Below are 16,131 nucleotides of genomic sequence, written 5' to 3'. Positions count from 1 at the left end.
GAAATATTAATTTTCATTGACTGCGGTTCGTTATATCAAATTCAGTGATTGGATATAAACCTTAAATTAAAATGTTCTCAAAGATATAAAATAATAAATGATTCCAGTAATCTTTTTTATAAATATTGCATGCACTTGCATTTTTTTATTGTTTATGTGTTAAAATAACTTGTGTTTTTTTATTTAATTAAGGGTTTTCATTCATTATTAATTGGATTTCATTACTTTTTTTAATGCATTTGCGTGTGTGTGTGTGTGTGTGTGTGTGTGTGTGTGTGTGTGTGTGTGTGTGTGTGTGGTTCAGCTGCCAGAGAACTACACTCCCCCTGCTCCGATCACAGCACCGGTGATGGGTTTCCCGGTGGAGGCTCCTGTTCCTCAGGATCGGATCCAGGTGCCGCCCGGAGCCCCTCAGGAGCCCAGCAAGCAGGTCAGAGGTCATCATGCTAAAGCCCATCAGATGAGCTAGTGTGTTTTATCATATTAACTGTGTGTGTGTGTGTTGTAGTCCTTACAGCAGCTTCCTGCCGAGCGTGTGGGGCAGAAGGAAATCCCCGCCGAACATATGATCCTCAAGACCACCTTCAGCAGCCTTGTGCAGCGCTGTCAGCTGGCCGCCGCTGACCCGGTAACACACACACACACACAGGCAAAACACATTGCATACACGGCTGCCAAGATCTTTCTCAATCTGGCAAGCTGTAATGTGATTGCCTTTCTTTATGTAACCATCTGGAATTGTTGCACAGCTTCAAATCTTTCCACAGAGACAGGGTCATGTTTACAAAGTACAGTCTAATGCTCTAAAATTTGCCAAAGTTTACCAATTGAGTTGCATCATGTAGAGTACATATTGCCAAGTAGGCAGCATCACCCTTTTGCCGGTGTCAGTGTTGCCAGGTCACAGTAACATTTCAAAAGAGCAATGATCTCCAAGTGCTATAACAAGCCTCAGTTACCCTAACCAACGACTCATAGCAAGGTTTATGTTTTAAATTTTTATTATATAATAAAAAGAAATTTGGATTTACTAGAAAAAGAATAGAGCAAGCTAGTGTTAGAGGCCTTTATTTGCTTTTTGTTAATTATATTATAAATAAAAAGAAAACAAATAGAATACACTATTAAAAGAATAAGCAGTTAAGAAAAATAAAAATAAACAGTTGGTAAGTAAATAAGAGTGTGAGTCTAAAAGGGGCAAATTTCTATTTTTTTTTTTAAGAATAGAATTAGAATAGTGCTAGAGCGTCTTCTTGATGTTGAATAAAGCAAATCTGCAGGATCGGACCGTTTTAGCAATGTGGTCTGAGAAAGTCAGCTGATCATCAATCATAACTCCAAGATCTCTGGCTGTTTTTGAAGGAGTTATGGTTGATGTGCCTAACTTGATGGTGAAATTGTGATGAAACGATGGGTTTGCTGGAATCACAAGCAGTTCTGTCTTGGCAAGGTTGAGTTGAAGGTGATGGTCCTTCATCAAGGAAGAAATGTGTGTTAGACAAGCTGAGATGCGAATAGCTACCATCGGATCATCAGGATGGAATGAGAGTGATATGAAAAGCCATGTATCTGAATGACAGAACCTAATGATGCCATGTAGACAGAGAAGAGAAGCGGTCCAAGAACTGAGCCCTGAGGCACCCCAGTAGTTAGATGTTGTGACTTGGACACCTCACCTCTCCAAGATACTATGGAGGACCTATCTGATAGATAAGACTCAAACCACTGGAGTGTGGTTCCTGAGACGCTCTTTTCCAGTAGAATTGACCGGAGGATGTGGAGGTTAACCGTGTCAGAAGCAGCGGACAGATCCAGTAGGATCAGTATAGAAGATTTGGAAGACACTCTTTTCAGTCTTAGAGCTTCAACAACTGAGAGCAAGTCAGTCTCGCTCGAACATCCACTTCTGAAACTGTCCAGGAGGTTGTTCTTTGTGAGAAAGGCAGAGACTTGGTTGTTCACAGCTCGTTCAAGTGTTTGTTTTCACTGAAAGGAATAAGGGAAAACCAGTCTGTAGTTTTCTAAAAGAGAAACATTTTAGAGGGGAAAAATTCTAAACTTAAAGTTTCTGCCTCAATAAAAGAAAGAAAAGTTATCTTCACATAATGTTGTTGTTTTATATATTTGTTTTATTCTTTTGATAACAATAAATAAAAAACTTTTTTTTTTAAATCAAATCATCATAGGTGATGTCCAGAACATGTATCTGATTTAAAACCACATTTGGAAAAGTTTCATAATGGTTGCAAAAATCAGGACTTCGTTTTTACACATGTGCGAGCAATCTGCATCGGAAAAATCTGATGCCAATGTAAATAAAGCCGCAAACAGTCTCTTCTTATGTAAGTGGGGAGATTTCTGACCAGCATAAGCTGCGAAGTGAACTGGACTTATTAATTTCATATATGATTTCCCTTGCAGCAAACAAAGCGCAAACTGGACGATGCCTCCAAGCGTCTGGAGAGTCTGTACGACAAGCTGCGAGACCAAGCGGTGAGTTAAAGACATTTATTCCCTTCTCTTAAGTCTCTAAGATGTCCTAATAAACCTCTCATGTGTCCTCAGCTGTCTCCCAGCATCCTCGGCGGCCTGCACGAGATCAGCCGCTGCGTCAGCGTCCGTAACTATCATCAGGGTCTGGAGGTTCACACGCAGGTGGTGAGCAGCAGCAACTTCAGCGAGATCTCTGCCTTCATGCCTGTCCTCAAGATGCTCATGACCATCGCCAACAAGCTGGCCGTGTGACTCCAGCGCTCCAAAGCAGATCCGGGTTCCTCTTGTGTTTCGATCTGTCGCTGAACTGTGCTTTAAGAATGAATGTACCGTTAATATCCCACTGCTTTCTTCTTCACGTGTTTGGGATTCTCCTTTCATTGCAGCCGGCCTTATTCATCCCACAACAAGCAGAACGACTTTCTGTGCAGAATTGCTCATAAAACCATTATTGTATACATTGCAAAGAATTAAATTCAGTGGATTGTCTAAAACAGGCCTTATGACAAGCAGAACTTTAATTCAGTGTGCTGATGCGGGAACTTTATCATGAAATGCTAGCAGAACAACTTTGCATAATTTTTCGTAACCATTGTTGCATAAATTGCGTTGAATTGAATGCAGTGGTTTACGTAATAATACGCTTTGAAACAAGCAGAACCAATTTTATAAATGATTGCATTCAGTTCAAAGTAAGATCAATGAATGCAACTGTTCGTCCAAGAATATGAGCAGGACAAATTGATGTCAATTATTTGTTAAACAATTTTTTCATAAATTGCTGCCTTTAATTAAGTGTGAGAATCTACACAAGCAAAATTACTTTGTGCGTAATTGTTCATAAAGGAATAATGCATAAATTGTTGCATTGAATGCAACAGTCTAAGCACAATTTCTGCATTCAGTTCAATGTAAGAATGCAATGCATAATTAGTTGAATGCAACGGATTGAACCAAAAGGCATTAAAACAAGAAACACCAATGAGCAAATCGTTTATAATATAATTCTTATGTAAATTGTTGACTTCAGCTCAATGTGAGAATCTACATGAGCAGAACGACTTTCTTTGCATAATTAATGATTTAAAAAAATGATTGCATTTAACTGAATGCCATATTTTGCCCAAAATGGCCATTAAAATAAGCAGAACCAATTCATGTAAATTAGCAGCTGATTGATCGCAATTGGTTCGTTCTACACAAGCAGAACGGTTTTCTGTGCATAGTTGCTCGTTGGGTTAATTGCTTTGAAATGAATGCAACAGTTTACCTGAAAACAAGCAGAAACAATTTGTGTAAATTGTTACATTCAGTTCAATGTAAGAATGTGATTTAGTTGTGAATTATTTCCCCACAGATTAGTTCTGAGTGCATTTCATGAATTTGGTCCAGTTTTTTTGGGGGGGGGGGTTATATTATAAGAGCAGAGAGTTTTGACACTGTCTGTAGTTTATTGATCGTGATGATTGGTTGGTTGGGTTTGGTTTGTGTGAAGGCTTGTTTTCATAGAGAGGCACTGCTGTTTCTCCTCCAAACACTGCTGTAGAAAAACCAGAGCTTCATTAGATGTTCTTCAAACCATTGCAACAAAGATGAATGGCACTGTGTGTGTGTGTGGAGAAGTCAAGAAAGTGTCCAGGTGTTATTTCATTCCAAAGTCAATGAATAAAATCAACTATAAAATAAAATTACATTAACATTAATGGTCCTAAAAAATTCTTATTTATTTCAAATGTAATTTTGATTGATTTTGAAATGAAATATGACCTGGACATGTCTTGACCGAGATTCTTCAGTACTTTAACAGAACAAAGAAACTGAATACAACGTAACAGTTAACATGATAAAATAGTTTCATCTTTTAACATGTTTATGTTCTGGTAATAAACATTTCCTCATCGCAGTCGTGCTGTTTTGTGTCTGTGTGCATCGAAACCAGTTCATTCTGAAGGTTGTGAGTGAAACTCTTACATGCTTGAAAACACTTGAAGTAAAATATACAACTTTCATAAATGCTCAGTGTGTCACAGCGATTTATTTCAACATGCAACTTTTTGACTTTCAGTATTCAAGTACATTGTTACTGATCTATATATATATATATATATATATATATATATGTGTGTGTACATATTGTATATGTATAAATGTAGCCTAAATTCTTCAGAATAATGCTTAGTTATTTTGTGTACCATTATTATTAATACTTATATATTTTACAAATCTAAAATTTAGCTAATGTATTATTTATTAACGTAAATATTAATGCACGCCATCAAATTCAGTAGTAGCTAGTTTTTGCGTTAGCATGTGGCGCTTTGATTTAAAAAACAGGGATAAACTGTGCTTTCATTCATCCATGGTTAACTAGTAAAATAAAAGTCATAAGCCGCGTCCGAAATCGCATACTTCCATACTATATAGTAGGCGAAAAACAGTATGCGAAGCAAGTAGTATGTCCGAATTCTCAGTATTCGAAAAACAGTAGGCGAGATGTACCCGGATGGCCTACTACTTCCGGCCGAATTCCGTAGTATGCATAGGATGGACACTTCTCTATCCCATGAGGCACCGGGAGAAGGCTCGTCATACTCATATTCGAAAATAACGGAAAATCGGAGGATCGTGACGCCGCTGTTTTGAAGTGTAAGTACCTTATGGATAAACGCTGTTCATTGTGGTTAAAGTGTACTTGTTTAACATAATCCAAGTAAACGACTGATTTGTTAAAGCTTTACACATTGTAAACTGATGAGATTTTGTAAATTGAGTTTAAAAATGTTTAATAATCATTATCGATCAGAGGCTGTGCCTCAGCTTTTTAAGGCTGCTTTCTTCTTCTTTAATGATATAAAATTACTAAATTTTAAGTAATTGAAACGAGTTAATTTACATTTTACTAGTGTTGATATTTTGATAAAAAAAAATGTTGGTTAACTTACAAGGCATAAATCATCAGTAATGTGTAATGTGTAAATCCTGTTCTGATGTTACAGAGACTGATGAACACAATCTAGTTCTCATCCACTGATGAAACCCTATTCACTGGAAAGCATAATTCAGTAAGTATATAAATTAAAATTAATCTTAACTACACACACTCTTTACATGTATTTATGTTAGGATCATCACTGATTTATGCTGTTTTTTTTAATATTATAATATGAATTTCCAGGTATTTCCAGTTGCTATTTTGTCAGTTGCAAAGTACTTAATAGCAAATAACTTTTGAAGCAGTTGTGTGCACTGATTTTGTAGCAGTTTTCAGTTGTAGTTTTTTAACATCTGAAGAATGTTGTCTTGAGAATGGGTGCCACACTTTAGAGAAATACCCATACAAATTATTCTCTTTATGTATTTATTTATTTATTTTTCATTCCTATGAGAACATGAAGTGATTTGCAGAGTCTTAACCTGTTCGACTGTCCTACAGGTAATCCTGCTCTTGAAGAGCTGCACACGGTCATCTGCTGTGACACAGCTGTGCTCAGATTGTCCCGCACATGCTCTTCTGTGCTGACTTCTGTGTTTTGGGGTTCCAGTGTATCATCGTCATGATCCTCCACAACTTCTGGATCCGCAATGTCCGCATTCAGAAGACGGAGGTTGTGGAGCACTGCACAGCATGCAACAACATCTGCACAAAGGCAGAACTCACTTCAAGGGCCTTGAAGAAGAAGATGGAGCACAGCTGGTCTTCATCATCTGAAGGCTCTCTCAACAATGTTCTGTGCACGAGCATCATTGGTATTGAATCAAAGCTGTGCAGGATTCTGTTCAGGCTCTCTGTCTGCTGTGATGAGGCAGATGAACACTCACACAAGGACACACACACCATCTCCCAGGATGTGTTTTCCTGCAGGTGGATAGGCCTCCAGTGTTCTTCAGCACCCTGGCATCATACACAGACCCGGGATACTCAACAAAGATATCAAGGTACTTACCATGGTGGTCACCTGCAGCTGAACAGAATGAAACCGCTTCCTGTTGAAATAACATTGGGCTTCACTTGCTGGAGGTTCGGTTTGTATGTGACAGCCATCTATTGTTCCAGCTACCAGAAGAAAAGCTGCTTCCACTGCCTCCAGGTCATCTGTGGTGGAGAAGGCAATCAGCCTCCTCAAAATCCCCATGACAGACCTGCTCATTCTGTGCACAATGTTATGCAGCTCTTGGATGTCAAAGGCCAGTGACAGCAGTCTGTATGATGCTGTTCACAGTCCGTAAATATGTAGTTTTTGTTTTTTAGAATAAAATTTCAATAGGTTACACATTTTTTTGCTGATATATCTATATCTAACTATATATATTTATATATGTGTGTATATTGTCTATAATGTATATATTATGTATGTATTTATGTATATATTGTGATGTGTGTATTTATGTGTATATGTGTGTGTGTGTGTGTATTTGTCTAAGCATTCATTCAAGTTTATTAATTTATGTTCGTTTTGTGTAATTTTATTTGTATTTATTTATTACAATAAATTACTTTATATCCTTACATAAAATCAGTCTGTCATTCTGTTCACAGCTGTAGCTGCTGTTATTCTGAGGTAGAAAATTAAAAGCTAAATTTATTTTAGTAAAGGATTTACAAGCTGTCAACGAAGGCATGATCTGCGAACAGCTGACCGACGCCTGCTTTGAATTGTTAATTCAAACGACATAAAAACGCAGACGAAAGCGGTAAGAAAAACGAAAAACATCACCGATGTTCGCTCAGTAGAGCGGGCTCTTTAAATTTACGCGCTGTTGTGACGACGTATGTCACGTGACAATGTAAACATGGCGGATGTAGTACGTCCGAATTCCATTCATACTACCCACATTCATACTATATAGAACGTACTTTTCTAACGGTCGAGTAGTACGTTCAAATTCAAATGTAGTACCCAGTACGCAGTATTCGATTTCGGACGCAGCTTTATTTTTGCGGATTTCCCTGCTCGGTTTAGAACCACAGACAGTTTTTGTCATCGCTGCTTTTGAGAGGCGTTCGCTGATTGGTACAGAGGGATCATACGGCGCTGCTGATTGGCTCACGCTGACCTGTTGATGTTGTGAACTCATGTAACCGTTTTCCATTACGACGTCACACCACAATGTGAGTCACGCTAAACACGAGGTAGAAATGACACTGAAACGCAACATATTTAGTGTTGTGTTTATTGCTGGAGCTTTTAACACCATCATAACGTTTATTGTCCACACTTTCGTATTTGAAATACCTGTGGAATCTGAGAAATGATTTAACTGGCATTATTATAATTAGAGTTATTCGTTAAAATATCGTTTCTGCAATAACTAATGCTGATTCTGCACAGTCTGAGTCAAATGAGTGTACTGCACAAATACCATTACAAACACAACCTTCCTGAGAGAATGAGAGACAAGTACAGACATGGAGTTTAATTATGAGCTGTCAAAATAATGCTCTGTCATTTAACAGCAGGAATTAAGGCTTCTGAACCTCTTTAGGAGATCAGAAACGGTGTTTAAATCAAAAGGCCAATAAGCTCCTAGCATTGTGTGTTTATTAAATCAGCATAACACAAACAATCCGATCATTATGATTGAAGAATGTTAATAAACCATGAAAGTTCGATCACCGTATTTTCATAAATTGACGCGGACTGAATCGATTGGAATCTTTCTGGAATCAACTGAAAGAATCATTTGTTCGACTCTTTCTTGCTGTCTTTATTTTGGAATTGAATGTTTGTCCAAATCAGGTCCATGATCGAAGAAAATAGCCCTTTCTCAAAACGAAGCTTGTAAATATGAAGATAGGCCTACATTTGTAAAAGAACCGATTAAACCGATGAGTTAAACCGAACGATGTTCGCGATGATTCGCGAACAAAAGAGAATTAGAACTAATTAACCCTCAAGCATGCATGCATTAATTGATTCGATGAATTATGTTTTGTAGTGCAATGTTGTTTGGTTTGTCTAACTCGGTCCTGTATAAACAAATGGCATAAATCAGTAGACAAAAATACAAAACGGAACAAATTTTTTGCTGATTAGTAACTTTAGTGAATTTCCCTCTAGTTAACTTCGCTTTATTTGCACTTTTCCTTGAAATTTTGTAAATAATCAAAGTTTTAACCAGATGATATAACAAAAAGTCTGATTTCGAGGCTTCAAAAGATTCAAGAGCTTTTAAAATGATTAATAAAATGCCACAAAACTGAGAAAATTGGCAGAACCGTATAAATGAAATGCAGAATTCGTACAAGTGTCAGAAAGTGTAGAAGCTTGTTGCTTCAGACTTTATTTCCAGTGAATGATCATCAATCAAGAGTCAATTGATTATTACAGGCTGTTATCGCAAACAGGAACATCACGTTAGTTTTAAGAGCCGAAGGCATGAGAAATATCACAACGGTTTTTTGGCATCTTGAGTCAAAGTCAAGTGTCAAGAGTAAAAATAAGGCGATCTGTCCAGTGTGTACAGTATAAAGTCTTTAAAGAACTACAATCCAAATGGTTTTAAAGTTGCCAAACAAATTAATGACAAGTAACTAAGCAAAAATAGCACTGAAAAAAAAAAAAAGCATTATGTTTGATTAAACATAAAGGTAAACTAGATTCAGATCGCATGCAACACCGATGGGTTTTGGCATCGTAACACACATTAATTATCAGAATTACTGTAAATCCACAGAGACATCCGTCTGTATTCTTTTGCGATAGAAAAGAGTTCTGTAGTAATACAGCATGCTTACACGAACAAGACGTATGAAAAAGCAGGACTCAGCATGGCATTGCACAATTAATTATACAAAACCAAGCTAAACATCGTACAGTACTTAACCATCAAGAATCAATGCAACCTCAACCAATCAATCCAGCGACAGATTCCTTCTGGATTCCTCAGTGACTTTTAATTATTAATTAGAAGTCAACGTTTCAAAGTGGGTTTACGGATTAGACATTAATCTCAATCCGCATTTGTGCTGTGGTCAGAAATGCACAAAAATATAATAAATCACAAACCATTAAAACGGATTGCAAGTGAATAATCTGTGCAAGCATGGCAACAAAACCAATTGGCAATATTAACCCATGAAACACTCTAGAATATTAAATAGATGTGCATCTTGGTTCATTTCTAGCGAGATGCACAGCTAAGTTTGGCAGGGTTTGGGCTCCGTGATGAGCTCCTGCATTGAGTCAGTGACAAGAGCTCAGAACAGATCTACAGCCGGAAAGAAAATCTGAATAAGCGCTACACAAACAGGCCGGATCCCCGTATTAAAGCTTCACAGGCTAGACTGAGGGGAAAAAAAAAACATTTGTCATCTGACACAGAGTTAGAGCGGAAGCTTCAACAGCGTCGCTGGAAGGACTGATTGTCCTCCTGTTTTCCGGTGTGCCGTTCGTTGGGATGAACGGAGGGCGGTCGTTAGCCGCTCCAGTGGCTGCCGTCTCCGGTGCGCTGGGCTCGAGCGAGCACGGCCTCTCGGGACACACGCTTGGGCTCTCGGGCCAGACCCAGGAAACACATGAGGTCGATGAAGCAGGTGGTCAGGTTGAGCTTGCAGCCGAACTCGCTGGTGGCGTAGTCGAAGGGAAACGTGTGGTGATAGTTATGAAAGCCTTCACCTGAGAAATCAAAGCAGGAGATGATTCATCAATCCACAATCTAAGAGAAGCCTGAAGGGTTTTTAACTATTAGATTCTATTTTTAATAACATTTGTTGATGTCATTATATGTGACGCTGTGATACGTGTCACAGATACTTGTAGCAATAGGCAATAGGCAATGATACATTGTATCCATTTCTCTTTTATACCAAAAATCTTTAGGATATTAAGTAAAGATCAGGTTCCATGAAGATATTTTGTAAACTTCCTACCGTAAACCTAATATGCATTGCTAAGAACATCAGACGTACCGATAGCGCTGAAGGTGACGAATCGGTTCTCCCGAGGGTTGATTTTGGCGTCGTAGGGCCGGTTCCCCCACATGTGCGCGGCGCTGTTGACCAGCCAGGTGGCGTTGAGCACAAGAGCGTATCGGAGGAGGGCAGGGACGAAATACGCCACCCACAGAGACTCGCCCCAGAAGTACCACGGCACGACCGTCGGCACGAAGAAGCACATCAGCAGAACAGACGGCTTGTAGAACCTGAGACAGTGCAATCAAACTCCGTTAAAACACCATTCTGACTGACACACGTCATCTGTAGAAATAGACAACATATTGCATACATTTTTTTTTTTTGATGCCAAAAATCATTAGGATATCAAGTAAATATCATGTTCCATGAAGATATTTAGTAAATATATCAAACTTAATTTTGCATTGCTAAGAACTTAAGTTGATCAAGTTTAAAGATGATTTTCTCAATATTTAGATGTTTTTGCTCCCTCAGATTCCAGATTTTCAAATAGTTGTATCTCAGACACATATGGTCCTCCGAACAAACCACACATCACTGGAGAGATCATTTATTCAATCTCAATTTCATAAAATCGACTCTCATGACTGGTTTTGTGCTCCAGGTCTCATCTGCAGTGATTTGTGACTTGCCTTCTCTGGAACATGACGACTTTATCTGCCTTCAGGTCGCTGAGCTCCAGCTTGCGTCCCTTCTCGATGACGTCCGGATGCTTGCGCACCAGCAGCCAGCCGACGTGAGAGAAGAAGAAGCCTCGCACAGCGTTGTGAGGGTCGGCGTCCGTCTCGGAGTATTTGTGGTGAACGCGGTGATCTCGAGACCATTCGTAGATGTCATTCTACAGCAGGAGATCAAGAAGCGGCTCGTTTCTACACTACTAATGAAAAAGATTGCAACTCTGCTCTGTGCTACAAATCACACACTGCATCTTTAAAACTGAAATACATGGGAGACCATTTCTGCCACTAAATAAAACAATTCTGACTTCATTTTAGCAATGACTTTATAACGTGTATTTGTGAAGAAAGTCAGGATTGTGAGATGCAATTACTTTTTTTATTTTTTATTCAGTGGCTGAAACAGGCTTCCATAAAAGTCTTTCAACCTGAGGTCAAACTACGTTTTTTTTTTTTTTCTTTTGGCAAGACAGAGATCAAATACACAAATAATAAACTTTATAGAAAGGGATTAACCACTTTTTTTTTTTTTTACAAGTTCACTAGCAGTCACATGTTTAAACCAGGGTTATTCTAGATAACTAAAACCATAAATGTATAGTTACTTGATCAATAAAATAAATGTTAAAATAAATATAAAAAATAAAATACATTTTAATTTAAAGGTAGTGCCAGGGAAACATTTCTAATTTCTGTTAAGTTTAAATTATCAAATTGGCTTCAAAACAATAAATAAAAATTAATAAATACTAAATATACATAAACTAATACAAATGGCAAAAAATTGCAATAAAAAAAAATCTCATTCAAAATACAAGTATAATAGATTGATACAAAAAATGGTTTGAACACACACGACTTTCTGATCAAAGAACTTAAAATTTAGATGATTTTCTAGATAACGGTCTTAAATATAATAGAGATTTCACTTGCATTATGCTTTAATCAGTCCCAGACTTCCATGTGTGTGAGTTTGTGAGTTAGTGTGCATCACTCGACCTCTATTCTACTAAAGAGTGACGTCTGCAATCCTGACAAATGAAGTCTGTTACCTGGAAGGCCATGGAGTTTCCGACGGCGAGAAAGATCTGGAGAGGTAATGATGCTTTATATGATCGGTGACTCCAGAGTCTGTGAGCGCCGGCGGTGATGCCCAGAGCACTGAACAACAAACACCCAAAAACTGGAGGAAAGGACAGACACCACGTGACTTTAAAATCTACTACTTCAGACACAAAACTTTAGTTTTTAATGCACATACATGAGATCTCAGTCACTCACAGTTCAACACACCTGGAGTTTAGCATCCTTTAATGCATTTTGAGCAAATATATGATAAAACACTTTTTTTTTCAATGAGTGTTTTGTTTAAACTCACTCTAAAACTGTGAAATTATTATTAGTATTTTTTTATGATTTAATTAATTATTAGCATTTAACTCTTAAAACAACCCATCTGGGAAACTTTGACACAGTGTAACGTTTAATGCACACATTACCTAAATGTGTAATGCACTGGATTACCTTACTACAATTGTTTGTCATGTAATTTGGAATCAGTAACCGATTACAACTAGCTGATCATCTACCCAGCTCTGCCAGCCATTGAGATTATAAAAATTTCATTTGCACATGATCTTTAACATATTATGAGCTTTTGCATGTCATCAGGACTAACTGAGTGTATTAGAACATTTCGAAAATTAGATTTAAGAATATTACGTTTATATTTAAACCTATATGGAGTTTGACTGCCCGGTTTTATTGTTTGGAAAAGTGCAGTGGTAACATTCTTCTAAACATCTCCTTCTGTGTTCCACGTTAGTATGGAGTATATTATAATCAAATGATGACGGAATGTTCATGTATGCATGCTGTATAGAGGGTTTATGGTTGTATATATGCATGAAACTTACACCAGATCCATGTGAGAGCGCGTGCAGAAGGAAGCAGGAGCAGTCCGTACAGAGCTCCGATGTGCAGGAGACTCATCAGAATCACATTTCTCCACACTATGACGATGGGAGGCTTGGGCCCTTCTTTCTCTTTATACGTGTGATCAAACACGTCCTCCACTGCCCCCGGTTCTGGATGCCAAACTGTAGATGTGATGTCCCTGTCAGGCATGATGACCACTGCCTACACACACACGCACACGCACTTCTGTTGTTATAACACACACAACAGCAACACCGGATGCAGCCGAAGAAAAGCGAGAATAAAGAACAAAGTGGGTCAGATGAAACACTCACCGATCTGATTTTGCGAGCGAATGTAGCGCACGCGGAATGATGAAAGACGCCGCTCCGGTGAAACAGTGATGATCAAACGCGTGACGTTCAACGCAAACAGCTGCCGGTGATGCGCCGCTCCGTCGCGAGCTGAAGAAATACTGCGCGGTGATTGGTCAGGGAGTTTGAGGCCACCTTAGCGATCGCTCCGATTGGCTGAGGTTCATCTGATGTTCGCCTTCTCGATTTCACACCAGCATCATTCCAGAACAACCAAACCTCACCGGAGCCGGTGCATTTATACGGTAAACCCGCTCAGCCCACCGACGAGGAGTCCTCTCACGCAGCCAATCACCGGCGAGGATGCCTCTCCCGCAGCCAATCACCGGCGAGGAGTCGTCTCCCGCAGCCAATCACCGCGAGCCCCTGCTGGCTCTGCTGTCACTGCAGTCATCGCTGTTTTCAAATATGATGTCTTCTTTGATTATCACATTATATTGCATCTAAATTATGCTAAATATTGATATATATACTGATAACAGGACAGGAAATAGATTAATTATAGTGACCTGTCAGCTGAACTGCAGTTACCTCATTGCTTCACAGTGTCAGAAATGTACTTTATAGCCTATAGTGTACAGGATTATCTATATGGGCCCCTAAATAAAAACAAGGGCAAGTGAATCAGTTCATTAAAATAAGTTTTCTGGACAATCATAGATGTTATCAAACAAAGTTCTAAGCAAAAACTACTTCGTATAAGTTCATTAAAACTAACACGCTTGAAATTGATTCGCTCATTTATTTTGTACCAAGTTATTTAGATCAATATATACAGTAGAGTCTACATAATTTCATTTCTGCATTATTTGTAATTGGCCCCATATATATTTTTTTTCCTATTCATTTGTAATATATATATATATATATATATATATATATATATATATATATATATATATATATATATATATATATATATATATATATATATATATATATATTATTTTATTGTAGTGAATCAATTTGCTCAGAGTTTTCTGTTATAATGACACTCTCCCTTTAAATGTAGTTTAGTTCGAGATACATTGTGTTCTCTTTTTGAAATCTTAATTTCTCATGTTTGAAGGTGTGTTGGAGCTAAAAGTTATCGTCAAAACTTTAGGTAAGTTTCCCCTCATGTGTCACGCTTGAGATAAACTGATATGAAGAAGATACTGATCCAGATATGATGTTGAGTGATATCATTCAAACCTTTGCTCTTATTTTGACATCACACACACCCTGGAAACACACTCATCCACATCGCTTCTTAAAAACTGCGTTTGCTGCTGAATGTTTTTTTTTTTAAACTGTACCATTCAAAAGTTTGAGGTAAATGCTATTAAACACGGAAATAAATGTATATTTTTACTAAGCAATTTTAATGCATTAAATTGATCAAAAGTGACAGTAAAGACATTTGTAATGTTACAAAAAAATTTTTAAATAAAGTAAAAAAAAAAAAAGCTGTTCTTTTGAACTTTCTGTGAATCTGTGAATCCTGACAAATAAAGTTTCCAACCAAATATTGTGCAGCACAACTGTGTTCAACATTGATAATAATCAGAAATGTTTCTTGAGCAGTAAATCATCATATTAGAATGATTTCTGAAGATCATGTGACTGAAGACATGATGCTGAAAATACAGCGGAGCATCACAGAAATAAATTACAGTTTAACAGAGATTCACTTAGAAAACAGTTGTTTTACATTAGAATAATGTTTCACAATTTTTTAAGTATTTTTGATCAAATGCATGCAGCCTTGCTGAGCAGAAGAGACCTCTTTTAATAACAATATTGCAAACCTTAGGCATAAAAGAGAAAAGCAGTTATAAATTATATATTAATACATAATACACATACAGAAAAGAAAAAGTATGCATGAAGGCTATCAAACACTCAAACAGTGTCGACAGTTAAAGTGTTAAAGTCAAAACAGTGTTATAGAGATGAAGCTGTGCATCCAGTCTGGTTGGACCATAGCGCCATCTACTGTGCGATTATTGAATAACAAAGATAATTAATAGCCTGATTAACAAACATTTAAATATGATTTTACATAATGTGCCATCAAACATATGATAAGTATCATGCGGGATGACAAATATTGTTATTATTGTTAGATTACCCAATGCATATTGATTCTAACTCATTAAATAAATCTAATTTTATATGGGCTAATTAGAAGAGGAAATTATATGTCATAAAGGCTACAGATTTATTACATCATTTCAGAAATGCATGCTATTCGTTTAATAGACGAGTTTGCACACGTCATCATTACTCGCCTGGCTATCAATAGAAATAGAAAGATATATGGTGGAATGGATGTTTGCATTAAGGTAAGTATAAAATGGGAGGAGTTAATGGCCCATACTCGGTCTCTGATTAGCCAGGGACAATAATTTCCATTATTCTTAACATTAACTAGAAAACTGAAACGTGTTAGGGAATTAAATGTAAAATAAATAAATAAATAAATGTCAATAATAATAATAAATAAATACATATATTTAATACAATATAATGGAAAACACTTTAGAAAAATAGTTTTAAAAAAACACTAAATGAACCATAAATAATTCATTTTCATATGTTATTGCTGTTAAGGTGTTTCAAGTGCTGAATTCTGACTAGCATACGAGACCTAATAGTTCTGCAATATCTTAACATGGCAGAAACAGTAACTTCGGTTCCCTATCATAGGTCACTTCGATGCTGCGGTGACGTCACCACGTATGGGAACACCTCTGGTGTGACGAATGTCTGA

General features: G+C 37.4%; 2 protein-coding genes and 1 long non-coding RNA gene across 5 annotated transcripts in view; 2 read left to right on the top strand and 1 right to left on the bottom strand.

Annotated features, from left to right (window-relative positions):
- The window catches only part of sec31b (SEC31 homolog B, COPII coat complex component), a 29,166-nt gene extending 24,657 nt beyond the window's left edge, over positions 1-4,509 (top strand). For all 3 annotated transcript variants that reach the window (XM_026276155.1, XM_026276156.1, XM_026276154.1), the window contains 4 exons: positions 305-430; positions 509-628; positions 2,422-2,493; positions 2,566-4,509. In XM_026276155.1, the coding sequence (XP_026131940.1) occupies positions 305-430; positions 509-628; positions 2,422-2,493; positions 2,566-2,745 (498 nt within the window). In that variant the 3' untranslated portion in view covers positions 2,746-4,509. The remainder of the gene's footprint in view (positions 1-304; positions 431-508; positions 629-2,421; positions 2,494-2,565) is intronic.
- A 367-nt stretch (positions 4,510-4,876) lies between these two features.
- LOC113112197 (uncharacterized) lies at positions 4,877-6,808 on the top strand. The gene is made up of 3 exons (XR_003293393.1): positions 4,877-5,139; positions 5,490-5,555; positions 5,927-6,808. It is a non-coding gene; the product is annotated as an uncharacterized LOC113112197 (long non-coding RNA).
- A 1,932-nt stretch (positions 6,809-8,740) lies between these two features.
- Positions 8,741-13,611, bottom strand: LOC113111436 (acyl-CoA desaturase-like). The gene is made up of 6 exons (XM_026276151.1): positions 13,338-13,611; positions 13,002-13,224; positions 12,138-12,268; positions 11,041-11,246; positions 10,403-10,635; positions 8,741-10,109 (listed from the first exon to the last, which is right to left on the bottom strand). The coding sequence occupies exons 2-6, from the start codon at positions 13,210-13,212 to the stop codon at positions 9,910-9,912; spliced, it is 981 nt and encodes a 326-aa protein (XP_026131936.1). The 5' UTR covers positions 13,213-13,224; positions 13,338-13,611; the 3' UTR covers positions 8,741-9,909.
- Between the last annotated feature and the right edge of the window lie 2,520 nt (positions 13,612-16,131).

The sequence above is a fragment of the Carassius auratus genome, chromosome 12 (assembly GCF_003368295.1).
Source record: "Carassius auratus strain Wakin chromosome 12, ASM336829v1, whole genome shotgun sequence".
Classification (NCBI taxonomy): domain Eukaryota; kingdom Metazoa; phylum Chordata; class Actinopteri; order Cypriniformes; family Cyprinidae; genus Carassius; species Carassius auratus.
This window is presented reverse-complemented; position numbering and strand designations above follow the sequence as displayed.

Excerpts from the sequence above, each read along its gene's own strand:
- LOC113111436 (XM_026276151.1), bottom strand. The coding sequence starts at position 13,212 with ATGCCTGACAGGGACATCACATCTACAGTTTGGCATCCAGAACCGGGG. Across the intron at positions 10,636-11,040 it reads GTCGTCATGTTCCAGAGAAG|GTTCTACAAGCCGTCTGTTC; the intron begins GCAAGTCACAAA and ends GCACTGTCTCAG. Across the intron at positions 10,110-10,402 it reads CGTCACCTTCAGCGCTATCG|GTGAAGGCTTTCATAACTAT; the intron begins GTACGTCTGATG and ends TTGATTTCTCAG.